Source organism: Dysidea avara, chromosome 3 (assembly GCF_963678975.1).
Source record: "Dysidea avara chromosome 3, odDysAvar1.4, whole genome shotgun sequence".
NCBI lineage: Eukaryota > Metazoa > Porifera > Demospongiae > Dictyoceratida > Dysideidae > Dysidea > Dysidea avara.
Window position 1 is genome coordinate 40,462,562 of NC_089274.1, and position 25,088 is coordinate 40,487,649.

A 25,088-nucleotide genomic window follows, 5' to 3' on the forward strand; every position below is an offset into this window, starting at 1 on the left:
GGAATCTAATCCATCAACTTTTGAAGATATGATGCAAACTGGGCCCTCCATGGGGCCCTCCACTTAGTTGTGGAGGAAGATGTTTGACTTGTTTGTTTTTGTGTGTGTGTATATAATCATTAATTCGCTATTCTCTCTCGAAAAAAAAAGCCCGGATATAAACAAATAGCAAGCATAGCTATATGTGTACAGCCTAAAGAGAGGCCTAAGGGCACATTTTGTGTATGTTTTTGTATGGGATGTATATGGGATATACTTAGCAAGTTTGCATGTTGATCTCACTCCTGGCAAAGGTTTCAGGTTGAGAGCTAATCATAATCATCCTAAACTCCTACGCTTGCAAAAAATAAGACACGTAGTATTACGGAGAAAATCCGACATAGTTCTTTGTCTTAGCAAAGTTTGTCGTAGCAACCATAGCAACCTCAACTGCCGCAAGATCTAGATGAAAGATGTCAGGAAAGATGTTAACGTTAGCAGCATTTATGTTGTTTGCCACAGAAAATTTGCTCGGATCCTCGCTTGGATTTAAAATTTCTCGTAAGTTGGTATATGCATGCAGTATGTACGTAGCTAGCTTGATACAGTGATTGCACAGAAGGACTGACGAGACTGCAGTTATGTAGACTGTGTGAGGTGCTACACCACGACAATTGTTGGAGAGAGTTATGCCTAATATGGTACGAATTTTTTTTCAGTTCTATCCGGTTTTCTCCGCATACATTGCGCAGTGATGGCAGTAGCCCTACCTACAGCTTATACAGTGGTTACCTTTGAAGCCATTCAGTACAGTCAGCATGACCATTGATTATACATTTCAGGTTCAGACGCATGACTAGTCAACTGTGTAGTCTATGATTGCTGAGAATGTTCACCCACATGCCCATAACTGACCAGTCTTGGCAATTAGCTACATTACCTTGTTTGTCTAGGCCATGAATCTCAATTGGTTGTTGCTACTGTACTGTTTATTTTCTTGTTCATATGTGCTGCTGATAGCTATGCTCAGACTTCCAACCTCTGAAAAGTTTATGAAGGTAAATCAGCACTTGTAGCTATATGTAGTACCCCTCAACTGCAAGGTACTAAAAACCTAGAAACCATTATCTTTGAAGTACCCATAAACAACTGAACAGGACAGACCAGATTGGGTCAATTGGTTTGGTAAAATCTAGCCCAAAAGTACCTTCAGATCAGTTCAAAATGTTTTCATAAATTTGCTTAAAATCTTTATTTAATGGAATTTTCTACTGGCCTGATGTGTTCAGGCAAGCATAGCAGAAAAGTGGCTACAGCTATGGCCCTACTCACAGAAATACCTCGAATTCACTTAAGAAGAAAACTTTTGGCATATTGATAGCCATACAATGCATACATTATTGTCTTACTTTTTCCTTCCATATAACATATTATAGCGGCCATAGCACAGTACAGCTTCAACCTCCAGACCTGTATGTTTCACAATATTACGTGTTTCACTGACATACTGGAGAATGCACATGCCGGTAGTGTTCTCCATTGTAGATGAGATGTCACCTACCACCAGGAAATGGACTGCTTATGGACAAAGGTTATGTATGAAAGTAGACTATGGTATAGTTGCGAATTATATGCCAGACCTCGCGCCATTGGTGTATATCAGTAGTAGGTACAGCTGGAATGTAAGTGGACAAGCCTTGTGCTTTAAATTCATGATTGCTGCAGATCTTGGATCCCACCCATGAATATGAGAATTGTAGCTATTTACATAGTGATGGTAGCTAGCTTTTTAATAGTGGTCATAAATTTTTAAAAAAAGCTCACAAAGAAGCATAAGAAAAAAATTAGGAATTCTAAACTAGAGTAGAGACAATGTAGTACCGCTGCAATAAAAAGTACTGAAACAAGCTGAATAGGAGTAGTACGTAATGTCCATATACTGCTGTACTGTAGAGTTGGGTTGTTAAACGCATGTATCTATTAAGTGCATATTATTTGTTAAGCGTACATATACATGTTTCTTGTGATTAACCATGGCTGATAAGCACACATGGCCCAATGTAAGGCTCAACATGCTACAACGCTACACATGGCAAGAAAAGCTGGTAGTACTGCAAAATTAATGATTCCTCGAGCGCTTACGTCTTCTTTGAGGTCTCCCTTTGCTATGTATACAGCAAGTCAGCCTACTGGATTGCAATATTCTTGTTCATCACGAAGGATTTCACCTTGAAATGGAGTCAAATATCTTTATACACTGGCGTGGTGACCACAAATTACTCCATTATAATGTATACGTCCGTGGTAAACACACCTAAATTACTAATTGGGTGTATGCACTTAACAGATAGTATTAGTTTTACAAAAGTTTTCTCCGAAAATTATAAGCGCATGCGCTTAGCAACCTGACTCTACGGTATACAACATAGCTATGTGAGAAATTTGTGCATTGGCATGTTATCACTATCTGTTCTATGCCGAAGTAAGAATTATTCCACAGAGCTATGCCCCCAGGATCCCCTAAATATACTTTGCACACTTTGCAAATTGTAGGGAGTGTATAAATAGTGGAATGGACTACTGGAATGGTGGAATGGAATTTTTTTAAAGTTCAATATCATTTTGTACATCCTAATATGTACAACTCCTCCTCTTAAGTAAGCAAATAAATAGGATTCCCCACTGAAGTCAGCTCCTTTAGCATACTTTTCCCCACCGCAACACTTGTATGACTTATAACTCAATACTTTACTACTTGTCTGAAACTAACTGTCTTAATGAAGGCTCATTTCAGTGTGCAGCATGGCACTGTTCACAATGAACTTTGGCTTAAATTTTGTTTTCTGACACAATTGTGGGAAAGGCTCATTGTAAACGCTTACAAGATAGTCCCGTTTACTTTACCCAAAGATTTTCGCTTAGGCTCCTAGGTTAGTGGTAAGCACCTTGCACAGGCTCTGCCTTCTGTTTTGTTTTCGCTCTCCAGTGCCTAACTGGTAAAGTTGATAATAAATAAATGAATACTTCATTATACATTGAGTGTACTTTTACAATGCATACATGTGCATACATGTACTAATCAGCTGGCTAGCTAACTTTTTATCATTTGAGAACAAGGGGTCTTCTTGGTATTCCCAATAAACTGCTATTGTGTATGTTCATAACTGACTTTACAGTACATTACATTGGTAAACTTTGTAGGTGAATTATGCTAAATGAGCTGACTTTAAAGGGAAGCCTATTTATTTGCTTACATAAGGAGAGGAGTTGTACTTATTTGGATGTAAAAACTGATATTGAACTTTAAAAAATTCCATTCCACCATTCCAGTAGTCCATTCCAGTAGTCCATTCCACTGTTTATATACTCCCCAAATTGTATCAACCTTTTATGTATTTTTGCCCCCAGTCTGAAATTCCTTCCTGTGCTTTACCTTTATAAAATATTATATTTAGAAAATTACTGTTAATAAATCTAATCTTAAAAACATTGTTGCTTCTATATGTTAGCTAAGGTGTCATAAATGTACTACGTATATAAGGTGTGATATATTTGTGATATAATTTATGGTTATAGCACTTGCATTCTAAAACATTTTTGTAATTGCACTATAATTGTGTGTGTACTATTATTATTAACAATCAGCTATCTCACCATTGTGCAGTTGTGTAATGAGCTTGACCTTACCAACACAGGTATATGACATTTGTACACCTTTGTATGTATGTATGTATGTATGTATGGGGGATGTATGTATGTACATATATGACCTGCTGAGTGAAACCCTGACTAGTTTACATAATTATGTTTTTTAGTTGGGTAAAACACACATGCTACAAGAATAAGCTTTTGTGTATTTTAGCAGTGAAACTATATCAAACTGATATCACTTTATACGCCTGTTCATGAAGAGTAAGAATACCTGTGTTCTGTTTCTGTACCTTAAAAGAACTATGTGGGCAACATCAACAAGAAGTGTACTTTATTGGCTACCAAATACACTTTGTGGACTTCAAAACTTATTGAAATACTGTTTTGACAGTAACTAAAATACAGGTGCCAGCTTTTGGTTGTCAACAATCCTCAGCAGGTAAAGAACTCAGTAATCAGCAGTTTAGTTTATAGACATTTACTGAGGTTTACAATTATAACACTAATTAACAGGCTAGTTAGCATTGCAAGGAAGCTGGAACACTTAGTGATAGTCTGCAACTAGACTATTACCACTCACCTTTACTATTGTCAACATCTGTAGTGCACTATCACCATATCCAAGCTACCATGTTAGTGCGTTTACGTACTGGGCTTCAGCCCACTAGAACATTCCATAAAAATTTACAGCATTGCCTTACTCATGCTATATAAATAATAAAAATTTTAATGCTGGCACTCGGTCTCAATGCTAATAAAGTACTCCGCTTTGTTTCGTACTTTTTATTGGCATCTCAGCTGTGCACCTCATGCTTTATTATCCATATAGTATTCGCGGTGATGCTTTAACATATACATAAAGTAAACAAATTGCCATTTCTAAGTTTGACTTTTGCTTAAAAGGATGGGTTGATGTAAGCCAAAAACTGTATCTTGATGAATTCCTCAGTTCAAAGTGAAGGTGAGTCATAGCTCTCTAGCCAGTTGCACTTGGACTGATCAAATGAACGCTTGGTATGTATTGTCAGTGTAATCAGTGTATGTATCAATTGTTTTGCTATTCCCTCTGTCCATTGCCACTAAAATTCCAGAAGTATTTACCGGATAAGGCTGAAAATTAACAGCCTATTGGTTTTTCCTTCTAGAATTCATAAAATGAAGTTCAAGAAAAATTCTAACTAACTAGTCGGGTTTTCGCTCTATGGGTCACATAGAGAAGATACATTACCTTCTTTACTTGTATGTAGGAAACCAACCATGTATTTCAGGTTTACCAAATTTGCCACAAACCATACAGCAACACAGGAGAGTCGCCATTCCATCACACATCCAAGTAGTATTTCCTGACATTGAGTTCCTGTGCAATGGCATTATCACTCAGTTGAAAGCATTCTATCAAATTCAAGGTGATCCAGGTATCATAGAAATGCCACTAACATTTCAAGTGTGGAATAAAGTTAATACTTCATATTATGAACTTAATGCTGAAGTTAAAATTCCACAAGCTGTTGGCAATACTCCAATAATCCTCGATAATTTAACATTACCATTTTACAACAGAAGTGTTGTTGGATTTTTTGTTGAATTCACTGGAAGTAAATCATCAGAATTTGTTACATCATTTGGAGACTCTGATGAAATTCCACCTGGGTATTATTCTTTAGGTAGTAAATTATGTGAGATGGACACCAACAGTGAAGGTTTAAATTTTATATCAGTAATTAACCCAGAGTTTATGATTTCTTATGGTAAGTGAATGTATACGTAGTAGACTATAATTTTAGACATTCTGTTACATCCATGGTGAATATTTTTGTAGCTTATCATACTGTATAATAGTACTGTATATTAGGGGTCATGGAGGTTTGTACCTTCTCATGATCATAAAATGTTGACCAGAAACCAGACATAGTGACTTGGCAGTATTGGTAGCCCAAAAGTGCCTTCAGCATGACCCAAAGTACTTCCAACAGGTTGAAATTTTCTTCTTACTAACTTATTAATAGTTTCAACTCAATAATGGCTGAAGCTATTAGCTTGATTTTTCACTATTAGCAGCCTGACAGTTACCTTTTACGTACCGCACTATGTGCAATAAACTTACCTTTGTCCTCATTTGTGTCCCATGCTGACAGTACAAGTTACTGATCCACAGTGGCGTCCCTGTGCTGATTATCATGGGAATTGTCCATAGACTGGATGGTTGCAGAACTGTTCTTCATTTGTAATGCTGTGTAATGGGTGGGGCATAGCTGAAAATGAGGCATTATGGCCACTTCAGTTCTCAGTAATTGATATATAGTTTGGGGGTGTTCAGTATTATTAATTTGGTATGTCTGGCACCATTCAATACAGGTGCACCAGTCATGTCATGTCATGTTATACAAATAATAAATAAACACACATTTTCTTCCTTGTACTTGTAAACACTAAATGCTACAGTATGTGAAGTACTAGTAGATATGCTTTAATAATTATGTTTCATTTAACAGTGACTGCAGCAAACATGACTCCTGAAACATCTGTTTCTTGTGTAACTCCTCCAATAGCTGGTAATGATGATGAACTGATTAGATGTCATCTGCGACTAAATTTCCTAGCTATACACATAATATTTATACTGGTTTTTACTATTGAATTTGTCACTTTTTGGAATTGACTTTGTTCTGTTTGCAGTAGAATTAGTTGCATTTGCAATACGCAATTGCCTTGGCAATTGAATTTGGTGCGCTTGTAATAAAAGTACATGGCCTGGCAATTACGTCCTCTTATTGGTATTTATAATGGTAGCATGGTGAAACAAGGCATGGCCACCACACCCACTGAAATAATAGCAGCCATGCATGTGTGCTATTCATATATCTCAGTTATATTTGCTTTATAAAACTAATATCCATCCTGGTGATGAATAGTAGTGATGGAAGTAGCCATCTTTTTAAAAATAGTGTAATAACGTGGGATTTAAGCAAAGAGTCTAAAAAATGTAGGTGGATTAAATGGAAATTGAAACTTTTGATTGGATAGTAGAATGTACTATAAAGATATAACGAAAGTGTTATTAGCAGCAATAATGCTAATATGAGTAATATTCCGCCCAAGGGATTAATAATTAGTTGGTTGGTACTGGCTGTATTAGGGAAACCAAAAAGATAGTGAAACTGTAGTGATATTTCAACATACTTACCTCTATGGGAAAATCCCTACTATGGCATTGAACAAAATAATTATGAATCAATGACAACATTCCAAAGCAACACAGAACTATGTTGTAATACCATCATTCATGTATATTGTTTCACTGCTTTATGTAATTAAGTTGGTTTAAATTTATAGGATATAGGTAACTATAGGTAACTATAGGTAACTATAGGTAACTATAGGTGACTGACTAATTAAAATAGTTGTGTGAAATTGTAGCTATTCATTCATTCATTTATTACTTTCACAGATTTGTGGTTGTAAATCATCTGGAGACCAATCCTCATTATGATCGAACAATTGATCGGGCTAGCAAATCAGATGGAGTACCACGTGGAAATAGCATTAGTTTAATATGTAAGCAAACATGAATTTGAGTTCAAGTGTCAAATGTGATGCGCTGAGTGAAAACCTGACTTTTTACGTAGGTTGTATTGCAAACTTCTTCTTTATATAGTAGGGACCACAAAGGAGTAGGCGTGGCCCACGAAATAGCATCACCCAAAAAACAGCCTCAATTTTCCCAGAAGATGATGAAGCAGTATTGGTTAGGTAAAACTAAGCCCAAACAAGCTTTCAGATCCACCCAAAACGCTTTCAACAAGTTGCTACAGAATTTTTAAAAATTTTTATTCAACAGAATTTTCTACTGACTGCCTGACTGACTGATGCCTTTAGACAAGTGTAACTCAATAGCAGCTAAGGCTACGGGCTTGGTTTTTTCACTGCTCGACGTCGCTTCGGCCCAACAGATGCCTTTTGGCGTACCGCAGTACATACAATGCATTCTTTGTGGACTTACCAGTGTCCTCCTTTGTGTCCCATTCATCTTTGCTGACAGCAAAAAGTGTCGATATGGTGGTAGCACGTGATGGCTTCCCTTCGTAACGAAAATCGTCCGTATTTTTCATAGTGGCTACTTTGATTGCAGAGGTGTTTTTAAAACAGTTTTGATTCGTATTGCTGTGTAACAAGTTGAACATAGCTGACAATGAAGCATAATGGATACTTCACTTTTCAGATGATATAGCTGGGGCGTGTGGCGCCATTTCAAATGCAGTATGCGTCACCAATCATAATAATATTATTTACAAAAAAAGTTAACAAACAAGTATTTCAAAAAATTTGGAATTTATAACTAGAGTAGGGACCATAGCACATTGATAAAAAGTACTGAAACAAGCTGGAGTAGTGCACGATATTAAATCATAGTAAAACAATAAGAAGTGTTATATCCCTACTGTGTTCAAGATACCATAATGGAAATGCACAGTAGGGATATAACACTTCTTATTGTTTTACTATGATTTAATATCGTGCACTACTCCAACTTGTTTCAGTACTTTTTATCAATGTGCTATGGTCCCTACTCTAGTTATAAATTCCAAATTTTTTGAAATACTTGTTGAACGATTCTTAATTAATTATAGTGTGTACATAGTACTCAACTGATATCATACAGTACAGTAGTATACTGTACGTTATTGTTGATTTCATTTTCATTTGAACATTCTATCCACGCTGTGAGTTATTCTGTGGTGGTTTTTCTAAAGTAAAAGGCCACCAGCAGCTTTACATAAGAAGTCACTGTAACAATACAGAGACATAACTAAGCTGAAGAAAGGTTTGAGCTTCACCTCACACATAACACGGAACTAGTATCACTGTTCAACCAAAACATCAGTATAGTTAAAACACCGCCGCTCATGTGTATGGAAAATACAGCACGAGGGAGCATGTCGAGAGACTTAATACAAGCCAAGTGCTGTATTAGCCTCGAGACACCCCCTGAGTGCTGCATTTTTCATATACACACAAGCATTGGCAATACTTTGAATGTTTTATTGTACTTCTTGGTCATCTTGCTCAGAGCGATTTTCTTGAGTACCTGAATCGCTTCAATTTTCAGTAATCAAACTATCAGTATACAAAAACAACCCCACTTAAACAGCACAATTGATTACGTGCATGACATTGTAAATCGCTAAACCTAGCCAGATTAATCCCACCAGTTGGTTCTATCACTTATAGAAATATGAACACTTAATGGATAGTCTGACATGGAAAACTGAAGCAACAACCCCACACAGATGGCATGATGGATCACGTGCATGACACTGTCAAACGCTAAAATTAGCCAAATTAACCCTACCAAATTTTTCTACGACTACAACTAGATTACATTCCTTACATAATAGCACTGCATAACTTGCCCAATTAGCCGCATAACTATGCTGTATGACTTATACAGTACAGTTATGCAGCTAATCAGTACAATATGGAAAATACAGTACACGACTGCACTTTGATCTTCCCATGCAAAGTACAATAAGGTAATATTAAGGATAATAGAGGTTTGCACTTTCTCGCAAAAAAATTGTTAGTCTCAAAACAGCCTCACAATATCTTCATGGCACTGTGGTAGCATTGGTCAAGTACCTTCAGTATGACCCGAAGTACTTCCAATATAGAATTTTTAGAGAAATTTCTACTGACTGACTGACTGACTGACTGACTGATCAACCGACTGACCGACTAACTGACTGACTTACTTTCTGGCGTGTTCAGACAGGTGTAACTTGACAATGGCTGGGGCTACAAGATAGATTTTTTTTAGTGCTTTACCCTGACAAGTACCTTTTGGTATACCACAGTACATTCAATGCATGCATCATAGACTTATTTTTGTCCCCTTTGTGTCGCGGTAACACATGATGGCTTTCCTACAATTGTAATGGGGATTGTCCTTATTGTCCATAGTGACTGGATTGCAGAGGAGCTTCTCATACTGTTCTTTGTTTGTAATGTTGTAATGGTTAAACATAGCTAAAAACAAAGATTAATGGCCACTTGACGCTTTCAGAAATTGTTTGTTGGGTTGCACATTCAGACAAAAGCAATAAATCTCTTTATTTTGATGCAGTGTGCACATGTTCACCAGTTATGATGTTACAAAAAAAAGTAAACAAACAAGTACAAGGAAAATTAGGAGTTTGATCAGGAAAAGTAGCAAAACAAGGGAGGTCACCTGCATCTGAAGATTTACTAGTGGACATTTAATCCCTAATTCATTATATACCCATGACTGAATTAGGAATTAAATATCCAGTAGTGTATCTTCAGGTGTAAGTGACCTCCATCGTTTCACTATACTTTTTCTTCTATGATCCGCAATCAAACTTAAAGTTCCTGTTTTTTCCTTACTAATTGTAAGGTCCACACATAAATGCAAAACTAAACATTTAAATGTGCAGAATAAAAAAAATGATATTCAGTACCAACAGTAAATGATCTCACTTCTGTAGCAAAACTTCCTACACTAACAATATTGCAGAGAGGGGAAATGTCCAGATTCATGTGTTCTTGCCTTACTTCTCTGACATTGTAGGGCCCATTAATACTCTACCTCCATCCCTAGTCTTTTGGCATCCCCAGATATCTGTTTCATAAATAACAGATGGATTACATAATATATATCTCTCCTCCAGTAAAAGATCTCACCAATCCTCTATATGAACAATTTAAAGCACATTTCATTGATTGTATGATCAATCCAAGTTGTTTGAAGTTACATGATAAAATTGCTGAAGGTAGTCATATACAGTGCTATCCAGCGCTGTTCACATTGATGTACTGTTTACATATAGGAGCATTTGGTAAAGTGTACAAGGGAATCTATATAAAAGGTGATGAAGAAGAGACTGAAGTTGCCATTAAAGTACTTAAAGGTAATTTACAACAATGCATCCTATATGTAATCACCTTGTATAACTATAACAGTATTTTCACCTACACAAGCAGAAGAGTTTATGAAAGAGTGTATTTTTACTAAAAAGTTTGATCATCCTAATGTTCTAAGTCTTATTGGTGTTAGTCAGATAAAGGAAGAAGGCATACCACTAATGGTGCTACCTTATATGTGCAACGGTGATGTAAAATCGTTTCTCCAATCAAAGAGAGGAGATGCAGTGGAAGTGGTGAAATTTCCAGAGGTACAACTAAGTTACATTGCAGCCGAACCTCATTAAAAGGACCACCTTTAGGACCAAAAATAACAAGGCAGCTTGTTAATGAGGCCATAAAATATATCATAGCTGTGTTTGGGACCTAATATAGGTGGCCACTATAGTGAAGCGGTCTTTTTAAAGAAGTGGTTGCTAAGTGAGGTTACACTGTTATAATTATTTGTAGTCCATATTTGTGTAGTGTCCCATGCAAAATCAGCTTGGCTGAGCAAAAAGCTTTAGTAGGGCTGAGAAGTATTAAGAAAAGAACTGTACTAGAAAAAATTACTACATTATTACTAAATATCTTGGTATTTTAGTAATTAAACAATTGAATAGTGTATGAATTCTTATAGAGCAAGTATGTAACTTACAGTAAAAGTATAAGAAAGAGTAGGGACATTGTAGTACCGCTGCAATAAAAGTACGGAAACAAGCTGGATTGGAGTAGCATATAATGTCCAGATACTGTAAAACAATAAGAAGTGAATATCCCTACTGTGCATTTTGATTGTAGATTCTCCATAGCACAGTAGGGATATTCACTTCATGGACATTATATACTACGATCCAACTTTTTCCAGTACTTTTTAATGCAGCGGCACTACATTGTCCCTACTCTAGTTTAAAATTTAGCTACCATCACACATGTAGTTTTAATCATATTCATGAGAAAGGTCATGATCTGCAGCAATCGTGGATCTAATTATATTCATAAAAGCACAAGGGCTGTTATATTCCAGCTGCACCTACTACTGATACACACCAACTGCACCAAGGTTTGGTATAACTGCCAGACTAATTCACTTACATGCAGCTATGCCAGACTAACTCACTTACAGCGATGCTTTGTCACCATTCTACAAGCAATCCATTTCCTGTTGGCAGGCAACATCTCATCTACAACGGAGAACCGGGGGTCCTTCACATACAAAATCCATCAACGATATTTTGAAATATGGAAATTTGCCAACCCAAATTTCTAATTTCTGGATACATTTCTACCAAATTTCCAAATTGCTATCTTGGAAATTCTTGGGTGCTACTGTGCTTTAGGCACTGTATTTGATGAACTATGGTTTCAGCAGCTGAGCTGAACGGTTCACTAGCAGTCTGGTAAGCCGTCGTGACTTGGGGTGAGGGTGCCAGTGTATGTGACCTCACAGGAATTTGAATAAAACTCTCGTCAGTAATCCTAAACAATTTACACTGTGGCCTTTGCACTGTGGGAATCGAATCAGCTCAAAAGTATACAACAAATTTAGGAAGCAGATTACGGACAGCTCACTGAACTATCCACATGTGTATTCTATTATGTTGGTGCAATAACATCGTGAGTGCACACCGGGAGGAAGGATAAAAGTAACACAATAGTAGGCACCCGCCTATTATGCTCAAAATTTTACCTATTATGCTATGCTGCACTGCTCAAAATTTTTACCTATTATGCTCCAATTATGCTCAAGCTTTATGCCTCATTTCCCATGTTTTGCTAATAAATTTGCAGTTATGGGCACGTAATAAGTGGCTGAAGCGCATCTTTGCTCTTCAAAACTGCATGTGACAGAAAAGATTGATATACTCTAATAGAACAGTCAGGTGCCTGGTTGTTCTATTAGAGTTATTGACTGTTCTATTAGAGTATATCGATCTTTTTCTGTGATATGTAGTTTGACCATCAAAGATTTGTAGTATGGCTGAAATATTCTTCCTATTATGCTAGCATTATGCTCAATGCTTTCAGGCACCTATTATGCTCATAATTATGCCAGCATAATCGGCGGGTCCCTAGACAATAGTACACGTATTATTATCAATATGCCGAAGGTTTCTTCTTAAGTGAATTTGGAGCATTTTTGTGAAAGAAATAGAACCATAGCTGTAGCTACTTTTCCGCAACGCTTGACTGAATACATCAGGCAGGCAGGCAGGCAGTAGAAAGTTCCATTGAATGATTCTGTAGCAAATTGCCGAAACCATTACGAGTCAATCTGAGGGCTTTTTTGGGATAGATTTTATCCATCCAATACCGTCATGTCATCATGAGGGGAAATCAAGGCAGGTTTTTGGGTGATATTTTATTATGTGCCATGCCCATACCTTCATCGTCCCTACTATACAGTACATTGTACTGTATGCTATTACAGTGTTTGACTGCTCTATTAGAGTATCTTGATCTTTTACAATTTGGAGTGCCTGACCCCATTGCTCAAGGTGGCATCATGTGATGTGATCTATCCTAGACTAGAACAATGCTACTGATAGGGGTGGGCGATATCTTCAAAAACAAATATTGATAATTTTTCAGTACATTATCTCTAATATTGCAATATGTCTCTTGAATAACTCATACCTAGTCCATATCAACTACTAATGAAATTGTCCATGTCCAATTTGTTTTCAAATTCCAAGAATGCTGATTTATTGTATTGTATGCCTGAGCTGTATGATGTTTTTTATGTTGCATCATATTTACCAAACTATAACACATTGTGCTCATTGCAGTGTATCTCGATATCCATATCTCAATATCATTTTTCCAAATCGATATCAGTAAAATATTAAATTTCTTGATATTATTGAAATATTTCCCACCCCTAACTGCTGATATTCTAGGACAACAAAAGTAAGTATTTTGTTTATTGTTTTGTGCTAATTACCATAGTATGTTGACATTGTGATACCTTTCACCAAAATTTGGACGATACATGTGTTGTTTCTGGTTCTACAGTAATACTGAGTTCCCACCCATCCCTACAAGTAAATGAACTGATATCTGGTGTGGTCAACAATGAATGTAAATTCAACCGCTAGTACATTATAATTAATTTCAGTCCAATATCATTGACTCATGCAATTCTGCTGTATTCCTATTTTAACTCTAATTTTGCCACCCTTTTTGATAATCAGTGTAGAGAGAAGGTGGCCAAGTTGGCAACCACACTCATGCAATACAAAATGTGGCTATGTTTGTCTGTATTGTAGCTCCAACAATCAATAAACCACTTTAGCATGCACGTTCAAAGGCATTGCTTGAGGTTTAACTCACATATTGTCCAGGCAATACCATGGGAACGCAGTTTGCTCATGGTTTTGATGCCCAACCAGTTCAAAAATACAATATGCTTTGACTACTTACATTGAGGAACACAAAATGTTAAATTATGGGTTGGGTTTACAGGTTAGGCTAGACTTAGTGTAGTTGCTAAGTTTCAGTTAATTGGCAGTTACTAAACGATAAATGATGAGTAAATTAATCATTTGGGAGAGTATTTCTACCCACCGTGTGTCAGCCATTGAGCAGACCACAAAGAGGAAAACTAGATTTAAATAAGTGAGAACTTATAGTCCTAACTACTTAACTTAATATATTAACTTACTTACTATCCCAATAGCGAAGCTAGTAGGATAGCGAAGTGAATTAACTTATTTACTATCCCAATAGCGAAGTTACTTACTATCCCAAGTATATTATAAAATATGTTAAAAACAAAAAAAGCCGGAGCCCACAATCACACACCTGGTACTGTGTGTAAATACCTTCAGTGCTTATAACCTCCTGGTGTAAAGCATAATGACATACCAATAACGTCCTCACGGCTATTAGCCCACGTTATTAAAACCATTATTGATCATCAGATACTGATGTATAAAAGGAACAGGGTGAGTGCTCTGTAGTTTTTTCACCCATTAGGTGAGTGTGCCTAAAATGATATACGTATATCACTTATACCATGACTGTGTCAGATTTTGATGATATATGCACCCGTAGCCTTTGGTCCTTTGGTCCTGCTGCCCCCGTGCTTCAGGTGTATATATCAGCAAAATCCCTTGTAGCTGTGGTATAACTATTAAATGAACACTGTCTATATGTACATAGTCACACACACACAAACATTACACACGTGTGTTTTATGGAAGTAATTTCAGAAACCCAACTATGTTTAACAGGCCAGCCATGGATGTATGCTGGTTTAAAAGACAGCGACAAGTGTATTTCTACTATAGTTTCATCTTGTTGCTGACAGCTGTACAGGCATGACAGATAGACTTGCTAGTTTGTTTGGTTCCAATATTGACTTGCTTGAGAAGATTAAAACAATATATACCCTGCACTGATAATGTTTTCCTTATTGGAACTACATATATAACTTTGAAATGTCATATCTTATTATTATTGAAGCTTTGCAGTGGCCAGCAAGACAACAACATGCGCTGCAGCCTTTGGATTACCTAACCTAACAAACTGGAGCAAGAGACTTAACAATACTTAGTAGCTAACAGAATAAGGCGAAACAGAAAATGGGCCAAAGAGAAAGGAAATAAAAATAAATGTTATGGAATGAAATGTAAAGCTATAATATACGAAGCACTTTCCTTTGCAACCAAATTTCACGCCCTTGTGCTTTTCCGTTCATGATCACAAGTTGATATACGTAGCATATAAGCTATGGTTAGTACCTATTATATGCATATTGTTGTTGTTTGTTAGGGTATCAGCAATGATTTGCTAACTAAAATATGTTTGGACATAGCTAAAGGGATGGAGTATCTTTCCTCACTACGTTATGTGCATCGTGACCTTGCCGCCAGGAATTGCATGTAAGTTCATAGTCATTTGTAGTGTTATTGTGTATGTCTGTGGACAAAAGAGTACAGTCGACTGACATAAAAGAGATGTGATGTCACAGGGTGTTGTCCAAGAATTGCTGTCAATAAATTATTGTCAATAATATCTCTGCAGCCATTTCGTGGCTGCCACTCTTTGATGTCACATCTTTTTCACACTAGTCCGCTTTTGATGATGGCCACATTCTTATCAATGACATCATTTAAATTTAGTTGTATAAGCAAGCCCTAAAACTGTCAGCTTTTGGGTTTGGTGTTTACTTGTCTTTATTCCTTTTCTATAGAAGAAAACAGAACAGGATGTATTTTGATCAATGTGTTTTGTACATTTATTTGTAATTGAAGTTGCAACTGTAATATTGCAGTGCAACTCTAATAAATTTACTGCATAGCTGAACATTCTTATTATGTTAAACATTACCTGACACTCTATTATGCTTATTGCCCAACTGAATGCTCTGATATATTATTACCTAACTGAACTCACTATAATACCTAGCTGAATGCTTTAATGGGTTGTATTACCTAGCCGAACACTATAGATTTATTACTAGCTCAATAACTTAAATGAACACTATATGGTACTGTATATTTAGTTGAAGTCTCTATATATAATAGATTTTATTACCTAGCTCATACAAATAGGGAAGTGCCACTCCCCCACTTTCATTGGGCAATGCCTATAAGAAGATTGAGATACTCTAATAGTGCAGTTAACCACTCTAATAGAACTGTCTCTTTTGTACAAAACTGTAAGTAGCTACTTACAACACATAAACAGCAAGACACACGGTAGTGTGTCATGCGGCCAAGAAAGCCGGCGCGCCACACCATGAGTATATTTACAGGAAGAAACTAAACACGATTTTCACGCATACATAGCTCCATGCTCCCTTCTCAAATTGGAATCATTTTTATACTGCAAATGCCCTCCACCTTCAGGACCCCACATACCACATTTGAGCAAGATTGTTTTAATGCAATTGTGAAATATAAGCCTTCAAAATTTGGCTTAATTTCTTCATTTTTTTCTTCGTTTAGGGGGCTCGGGGGGCTTAGATTATTCTTTTCGCACACTTTACAAAAACCATTATAAAATGCAAAGGTGTAGCTCAATTGTCTTGAACTTTGATACACTTTAAGAACATATTGTGGCACAGTCACGTACCAAGGTTGATGCAAGTCTGAGTAATATTCATAGAGCTATGGACTGTTATTTGCGTTTAAAAAGGCCGACTTGTTGTGACGCCTACAGGGTAAACCACTATGAGAATAACTTAAAAATCGGTATGCATATAGGTTAACCATCATAGCTCAAACCTTTTGTGGTTTAAAAGAAATCACATTGACAGTTATGGAGTTACAAGGAAAAAACCAAACAACTGTAAATCGTGATGTAGAAATACTCTAATAGAACAGTCACCGCGGGGTAAAAAAGGTGCATAGAAAATGTCGAAAAAAGTTACTGGTCAGCGTTCAAACCAGGGCCCTCCATATACTAAACACCCAAATCCTTAACCACTGAGCCGCTGCTATCACAGCTGATCATTTCACTTTATTTCTACTTTATAAATGAAAATTCCAGCTAAAATCTACTCAGTAGTCAAGTTCATAATTTCATAGATCTACCAATGGAAAATCTAGATTGTTCTAGAACATTCAACAGAAAGTATAAATTATAACTGTGTCGTGTGGCCAAGTACAGCTTTTGTGGGTGGGTGACATACTTGTTTTACGGAACCAGAAAATGCCATTTTCATGCATGCATCCATTGCAGCCTCTTTACAGGTGAGACCTGGCCTTCAATATGTAACAACTAATAATGAGGGTGGAGGTTGTATAGACATTTATGGTTCAGGGTTCTGGGAGGTAAGCAAACATCTGAAGGCATATTTTTTGATGTCATAGTTAAGGCTATTGCATCTTCATATCATGGTACCCAAGTATCCTCACCGTAGTTTATCGACGTTTCGAATGTGAGAAACAACGGAAGTATGAACAATGAAACTGAGATGAGTTCTTTTACCCCACTTGTATTTTCAATATTAAGGAGTGGTATGGGTCATGCTGCTCAGTGCTGTATTTTACAGAAAACTTGCTCTCCTTGTCTCTCTTCAGAAAGAGTAGTGTTATATAGTTCTGTGATGTCAGGGTGGTGGCAAGGGGAGCTGGTAACCCTAGGAATAATAGTAAAAAATCTAAATTAAAAGTTTTCATGTATCTGTAGCTCCATAGTGCTCGAACAGTATAATTAACCATTTCTGCAGTGGAAGCTTCCTCAGGGTAGGGCATCTCCGATTCCTAGTTTGAGTCGAATCTGCCCAGCTATCATTGGGGTAGCCATGCAGTCTTCGATGATTTCCGTAGTAAAGTTAAAAGGAATTATCAAGGTCAACCATAGGCACTTGCATTTACAAAAAGAAGTGATATCCGCACAAAAACAGCCAAGCTGTGAAAAAAGGTGTGGCCTTAAAAAGCCTGGGTGAAAAAGGTTGTGAAATCAAAGGTGGCGGCCAACAAATGGCTGCAATGATGTTAATGCTAATAAATTTAATAATGGCTGTGCATTGTTAAAATTTATTAGTATTAACATCATTACAGCCATTTTTTGGCCACCACCTTTGATTTCACAACTTTTTTCACCCAGGCTTTTTAAGGCCGCACCTTTTTTCACAGCTTGGCTGTGTTTGTGTGGATATTTTTATAACTAGAATTTTCATTTATAAAGCAGGAATTAAGTAAGGTGATCAGTCAAGATAGCAGCAGTTCAGTGGTTTAAGAGGTGGGTATTAGGTATGGAGGTCCCTGGTTTGAACTCAGGTTTTCTTGACACACCTTTGTACCCTGTGGTGACTGCTCTATTAGGGTATCTTGATCCCACGATTTTACACTTGTTCGGTTTTTGCTTTATAACTTGTACTAGTGTTCCACTGATAATTGGATCGGTATTGAATAATCAGAGTTGATATTGGGTACTTTGGTATGGATTGGTATCAACTATAGTATGTTCACGTTGAGCTGAATCCTCAAAAACATTTAATAACTCATGGATGCAATTACACACGATCTTGTAATGTGGCTCATTTGTAGTACTGCTTGACCCACTAAAAATGTTTCAAAATCTTTTTGTTCAAATGTTTGACATAATATTTACTGCCAATCAAAATTTTCACAATACATTTCCTGTGGGGAAGCCATATAAGTACAGTGTCCATTAAAGCCCTTTCCTGAACTTATAATGGAGCCAAACCGTACGTGTCTGTTGTTGACGCCTTTGCTGTTACTAATAATCATCTGGTTAGCTGAAATGTTAACTCTGTTGAGAAAAAATCCACTTTTAATTTATAGCTGTTTTTCAGGATTCAGCTCAGCGTGAACATACTATAGGCCAATAGATTGCTTGTTTCCCATCCTAGTCAGGCAAAACATACCATGCGGGTGGGCGGTTATTATTTATTTTATTGTTATTTAATATCATGGATATTAAAGGAGATAGAGGTTAGACTCAAAGTGTTGCAGACCCCTCATTTTCTCTGAGCATGCAGCCACCAATTCTTGAAGACTATATTTATAGAGTTAGCTGGTTGGGTGCATCATGCTTGTGATTATAACACTAATTTAGCGATCAACTGCAACAGTACAAATTTTCCATAATTATGTTCCACACATGTAATAGCAGATTGTCAGATGAGTGGACCCCAAGCTGTCCATTAATCTATTTCGTTTACCAATGGCTACTTGAAGAGATCTGCTGCTTGTAACCCTGGATTCAAACTACGTAGTTATCCATGCTTTTCTTTTTGGCACTAAACAACATTAGAAACTCACTACCTTTCCAAAAATACACCACGTGCTCACACTAGTACTTCAAATATAAGCAAAAATAATTATTAGAATCAAATGCAATAGTAAATTTGCATGTATCTCTATAAACTTACCATGCGGCCAGGTGACAGGAAACAAGGAATCTACAATTGGTAGCCTTATTTATACTGATTAATAGCCACTCACGCCAATCATCATCATAACTATCATCATAAATGCTATTCTAGCAAAACGTGGGGTATAACAGGCTAGAAATAATGTTAAGCAATAAAAGGTGCAGGAATTGCTTCATTACGCATTGAGGAACTGCTACTTACTATGTTTGCATGAACAAGATCGAAATACTCTAATAGAACAGTCACTGTGCACAATAAAATATTCTAATAGAGCAGTCACACATAGCTAACTTGAGAGGTGTGTAAATTGTATGGCAATTATCACTGTGTTGGTGAAAATTTACTGCTAGGTATTGGTATCAGATTGGTAGGTATTTTTCTGTATTGGTGGAACCCTACTTTTTACGTAGCTGTATTGCTTTCAAACCATCAAAAGGCACTAGTATGATAATCAGCCTATGTGTACACCGATTGTCAAGTTATTTTCATACTTGGTTTACCCTGTAGCTGTGACAGAAGTTAGATCTTTTTTATGTGAATAAATGCTCATATAACTCCTTGGCTATTCATCAGATTCATTTCATTCACAGCAAACTTAGTATGCGAATTCACCTATATATGCTCTTCATTTGTGCCAAAGATCAAGGCAATCAAAGTACATTTTGAATTTATAGCAATTTTTGCAAAGTATGCGAAAAATTAAACATAGCCCTGTAGTCACTATGGCTTAAGAAGAAACAAAGAAATTAAATTGAAACTGTGAATGTGCACATCTCGCATGGCTGTTGCAAATTTAATCAAACTTGCTGTGTGGCCTACCCTACCTGACAGACAGCTATAATGCAAAAATGGTGGGTTTTGGGGAAGGGACCATTGAGCTATGCACATTTAAAATGCTGTTTTCTTTCTTCCTGTCATATATACACATGGTGTGGCGTGGTGGCTTTCTTGGCTGCACGACACACTACTATGTGTCTTGATGCTGTTACATACTCACATACTTGCACAAAGTGCTATATGTATAATCAAACACAGACTTTGTGTGACTTCGTTATCACAACCAGATTAAAAATAATTATGATTGTTGGCATTATCCATTTTTATCTTTGAAATTGGATAAAGCTTGTAATACACTGTATTTATTTAGTTTGTATATACTAGAGCACAAAAGCTGCGTATAAGTACATGTTTACCTTTATGTATTGTGAAAGTTAGAGTATGTTAAAACTTTGTGATTTATTATAGAAATTTGTGTGGGCGAGATCAAAGGAAAAGGTGTACTTTAAATCTCATAAAGTACACTCTCAGCCGGCCAACAGTACTTCATTGACCACAAAGAGTGCTTTATTGCACCACAAAGAGTGCTTCATTCGTTCCGTAAAGCACTCTTTGTGGGCAATAAAGCACAGTTGCCCACATGCTCTAGTGCAGGCTAATAGCCTGCGGGGCTCACGTCTGTACGATTAATCACCTAAGCCAGTGAAGGCCTATAGCCCTCACCGCGCTGAGTGGTCAATCACCCCAGCAAACATGCGTGTTACTAGTGGATTGCTTTTATAGACATACCTAAATGCTTCGATGATGGGTGGGAGAAGGTAACGTTGTTGTTACATTTGTTAATGTAAACGGACAAGTTCTGGAGATATCACAGACATAGTGACTCACAATAGAATTGATTGTGGGTTGCAAGCAAAACTTGCCAATTACACGATGAACGTCTACCATACCAAACTATGGTGAAATATACATGAGTTACATTATTAAACTATTTAGTGTGCATTCAGGCTGCTAATAATTCGTGCAACACGTATTAATTGCGAGTCCTAGTGTATGGTGAAGCTACACGAGTAGAAAGTTCCATAATCATTTAAAGCATTGCCTTGCTTGTGCAATATGAAAAATAAAGTACTCGGCGCTTGGCCTCGATGCTAATAAAGCACTCGGCTTCACCTCGTGCTTTATTAGCATCTCGGCCTCACGCCTCATACTTTATTTTTCATATAGCACTCACGGCTATGCTTTAACATATACTTATTATTTATGGTTTAAGGTATATTTCTGCACAAGGCAAACTAGTTTATCTTCCTGTACACAGGTTAGATGATAATCTGGTTGCTAAAGTATCAGATTTTGGTCTAACACGAGACACATACATCTCTGACTACTACAAACTGGATCATTGTGCACTATTGCCTGTGAAGTGGTTAGCTCCTGAAGCTTTACTGGATAAAAAATTTACAATGAAAACAGATGTGGTAAGTTTTTGCTTTACCAGTTTACTACAATTTCACAAAGTGTACGTATGTATTTACACACACTGTTGTAGAGGGTTTTATTTTGTTGTGTAGTGGTCATTTGGTATAACATGTTGGGAGGTGTTCACACTGGGACTACAACCATACCCTACAGTGAGCTCCAGTGAAATGCTAAAATACCTGAAGAGTGGAGGAGTACCAGACCAGCCACCACTGAGCTCAGACAAAATGTTAGTTGTTCACTGTGTTGCTCTACAAAGTTTTGATTTTGATAAAGATTAATATCAGTAGGGATCCCCCAAAATGTCGCACTCCCCTCAAAATGCTGCCCATGATAAACCATCATAGAAACATCTTACACTTTGAAAAGCACCTGTACAGAAGCGTCTTAGTGTTACTAATGCCAGATATAGCATTAAAATCAATAAAACCATCACAGAAGAATGAATACTGAATTTAAAAATGTCCAAACCCGATTTTTAGTCTGCCTGCCAGCTTCCAGCCTGCCAGCTTCCAGCCTGCCAGACTACAGTCACAAGGCTAGAAGCTAAACAATGCATCAAATGACCACCATATGCATATTCTGTCACAATAACAAACTCACCAGTAGCAAGTGGGGTTCCGACAAGTGTATGTCCTCTGTTCCTTTCCATTTATCTTCCATCATACTGGTCTTCATCTTCTCCATGCAACGAAACAGTGCCAAGGCATTAATATTTTGCATCAGCATTTTCCATACTTATATACCAATCGTTTAAAGCACTTGTGCTGCTGTAGAGGTATTACTAGCTAGCAGACACCATACTCATAGCTGCATGCTAGGTATTACCATACTCCTTTACAACCTATCTACATATACCAATGATAGAGTGCCACAACACCCCCTTAATGAACTAACTGTACATCCTAGCTGATCTAACTGTACCTCCTGTTTTTATTATAGAACAAAAAAGTATTAATTAGGGATCCAAGCAATACATGATATCATGTGATATATATTTTTTAATATACTATTGTAATAAAATTTTTAGTACAGGGGTGTTTTTTTTAAATGCCTTCCTGTAATCAAAACATCCTAGCTAAAATATATTATTTCATATGTGCAACCATCTCAGCAAAAACTTGCCTAGTTAACTGATTTTGATGTTATTTTCTCAGCATTATCTACAGTATCCAAGGAATGGATCACCAAAGTTTCAGCTTAATATGGTGAGCAGTTTTAAAACTAGGAAGTGCAAAGAAATTGATTTGTGCAGTGACTATATATATCCTGATAATAAACCACAGGTGTAATTTCACCAATGTTTTTACATATCTCAAAATGCATCCTTGTGTGAACTAGGTGGGTTTTGCTGCTGAGACAGTCACGCCTATAGTCAATGCAGTACAGCTGTATATTAAATAGTACGGTAGTGCTATTTAGAAAAGATTCCTTCCAAAATGTATAGCACTCCCAAAGTGTGGCTATTGAAAACCATCATAAGAATATCATAAGCAACAAGAAGCTTCATTACAAAACAGTCTTAGTCTCACATTATTTAATACAACATTAGAAACAAGAACACTACTACAGAAGCACACTGTTTTCCTACCTGCTTCACTCCTGCCAACCACATTCACCAGACTGAAGGTTAAACAACACATCGTACAGTCACCATTTTACACCCACGATACCTCACTGATGTCTGGGATGTGCCTTTTTTGAGTGTCTGCTTATGCATCTTCCCTTTCCTTCTATCTTCAATTGTTATGCTGCTCATCATCTTTTTCATGCAATGAAACCATATCAAATGATTCAAGTCATTGATATTTTGATGCCATAACGTTAAATGAAGTGTTTACACTACCATAAGGGTATTAGACAGTCAGTAGTACACTACCAGTAGCTACATAATAGGTTTGTCACTGAAAATGGAGAATGATGATCACACCCCCAACAAGTTAGCTAGACTTTTAATGATCAAGCATGGTGACCATGCCCCTAAATGGTCTAACTACATTAACAGTCAAGAGCAACTTATAATAATCAAACTTCAGTGGCCTCGCTCATTAATAATGATGGAGTTATGGTGAACATACCCCGTAATGAGAATTATAGTGATAGAGTATGGCTACCATGCCTCCTTATTGGTCTGGTTGCATAGTAAAAGCAAGGCATAATATGTGATTGTCTCAGCAAAAACCTACGTACCTAGTTTGCACAATTTTCAAATTTTTTTATTGTCACGGTATTAATTTACGGTGTTCTGAATGGACTACTGATAATGAAGGTGGAAGGCATTTCAATAAAATAAATCGTTAGGCCTGCGTCAAATATACCAGGATAATAAAAAGCATAATAAACTGGAGTGCTATGCCAGCATATTAGGTGGAACTATGGAGTCTATTTCCATGAAAATAGATTGATACTCCCTAATAAAGCAGTCAGTGGAAGCTGCAATAGAGCACACAAAAATGCAGCTCCTTAGATTGATACTCTCTAATAGAACAGTCACTTTGTAGTGAAAGACTCTAATAGAGCACTCACTGAACAAAACATTTCAATTATGTAATTATAAGTATTGTTGCTAACCTAGGAGCATAATGTAAGCACTGAAAAGCATAATAGGTAGAAATTTTGGAAAATCCCTGAAAGCATTTTGGGCAAAATTTTGAGCATATTTGACTCAGGCCTATAGATCATCCTACTTCGTAAAGGCAGTACAGAGCTATGTATGCATGAAAGTTGCATTATTGTTCTTCCTGTCAATAACACACTGGTATGGTGTGTCAGCTTCCTTATGTACCATGTATCTTGGTAGAACAGCCTCTTACTCTAATACAGCAGTCATTATATTTTATAAAACAGTTTCTCTCTAGCATAGTTTGGCTTTTGAAAGCATACTTTTGAGCATAATAGACTCAAAAGCATAGTAGGCTATCATAATTGGTTCAAGCATAGCAAATAATGAGTATACACTTATAGAACTGTATAAGACGTTTGTCACATCATCCAAAAAAGATAGCTCTCAAAACCAGCCTGTGTAGCTTAAGGAATGCTGAGACTTAAGCTTTTGTTTGGATTTTTGTATGTTGTGCAACTTGGTTTGGTACATAATTATTATATATATATAGTCTATATTCAAGTTTTGTAATATGCAGGTATATAATAATGACTAGTTGTTGGAATCTGATACCCGAAGAAAGATCAACCTTTACACAACTTGTGGAGAAAATTAACCAAAAAATACAGTAGTTGTCGACATACATAATGTATAAATTTATTAGCTTTTATACATCAGTAGCTGTTATATTATTGTACGTATGCTGTATTCTGTACCATAATGTCATAAAGTGTGTGGAATTACTATTATATGTATATATTAGCTATAAGCAATGTAATATATACGCTTTAGTTCATCACGGCCACTTTTTCTTTCAATAAACATCTT

General features: G+C 36.7%; 1 protein-coding gene across 2 annotated transcripts; it reads left to right on the top strand.

Moving 5' to 3' along the window:
• Positions 1-373: 373 nt before the first annotated feature.
• LOC136250987 (tyrosine-protein kinase receptor UFO-like) lies at positions 374-25,008 on the top strand. Of its 2 annotated transcripts, XM_066043345.1 has the most exons (11): positions 374-540; positions 3,625-3,674; positions 4,878-5,378; positions 7,079-7,185; positions 10,317-10,418; positions 10,476-10,556; positions 10,609-10,820; positions 15,325-15,434; positions 21,498-21,657; positions 21,751-21,887; positions 24,799-25,008. In XM_066043345.1, the coding sequence occupies exons 5-11, from the start codon at positions 10,373-10,375 to the stop codon at positions 24,890-24,892; spliced, it is 840 nt and encodes a 279-aa protein (XP_065899417.1). In that variant the 5' UTR covers positions 374-540; positions 3,625-3,674; positions 4,878-5,378; positions 7,079-7,185; positions 10,317-10,372; the 3' UTR covers positions 24,893-25,008. The 2 variants fall into 2 exon arrangements, with proteins under 2 accessions (XP_065899417.1, XP_065899416.1); XM_066043344.1 differs by lacking the exon at positions 3,625-3,674.
• Positions 25,009-25,088: the final 80 nt, after the last annotated feature.

What these genes read in the sequence shown, in the direction of transcription:
- LOC136250987 (XM_066043345.1), top strand. Translation starts at nt 10,373, where the DNA reads ATGATCAATCCAAGTTGTTTGAAGTTACATGATAAAATTGCTGAAG. An exon ending in TGCCATTAAAGTACTTAAAG is followed by an intron (nt 10,557 to 10,608) that starts GTAATTTACAAC and finishes TAACTATAACAG; the next exon opens with TATTTTCACCTACACAAGCA. An exon ending in CCACTGAGCTCAGACAAAAT is followed by an intron (nt 21,888 to 24,798) that starts GTTAGTTGTTCA and finishes TGTAATATGCAG; the next exon opens with GTATATAATAATGACTAGTT.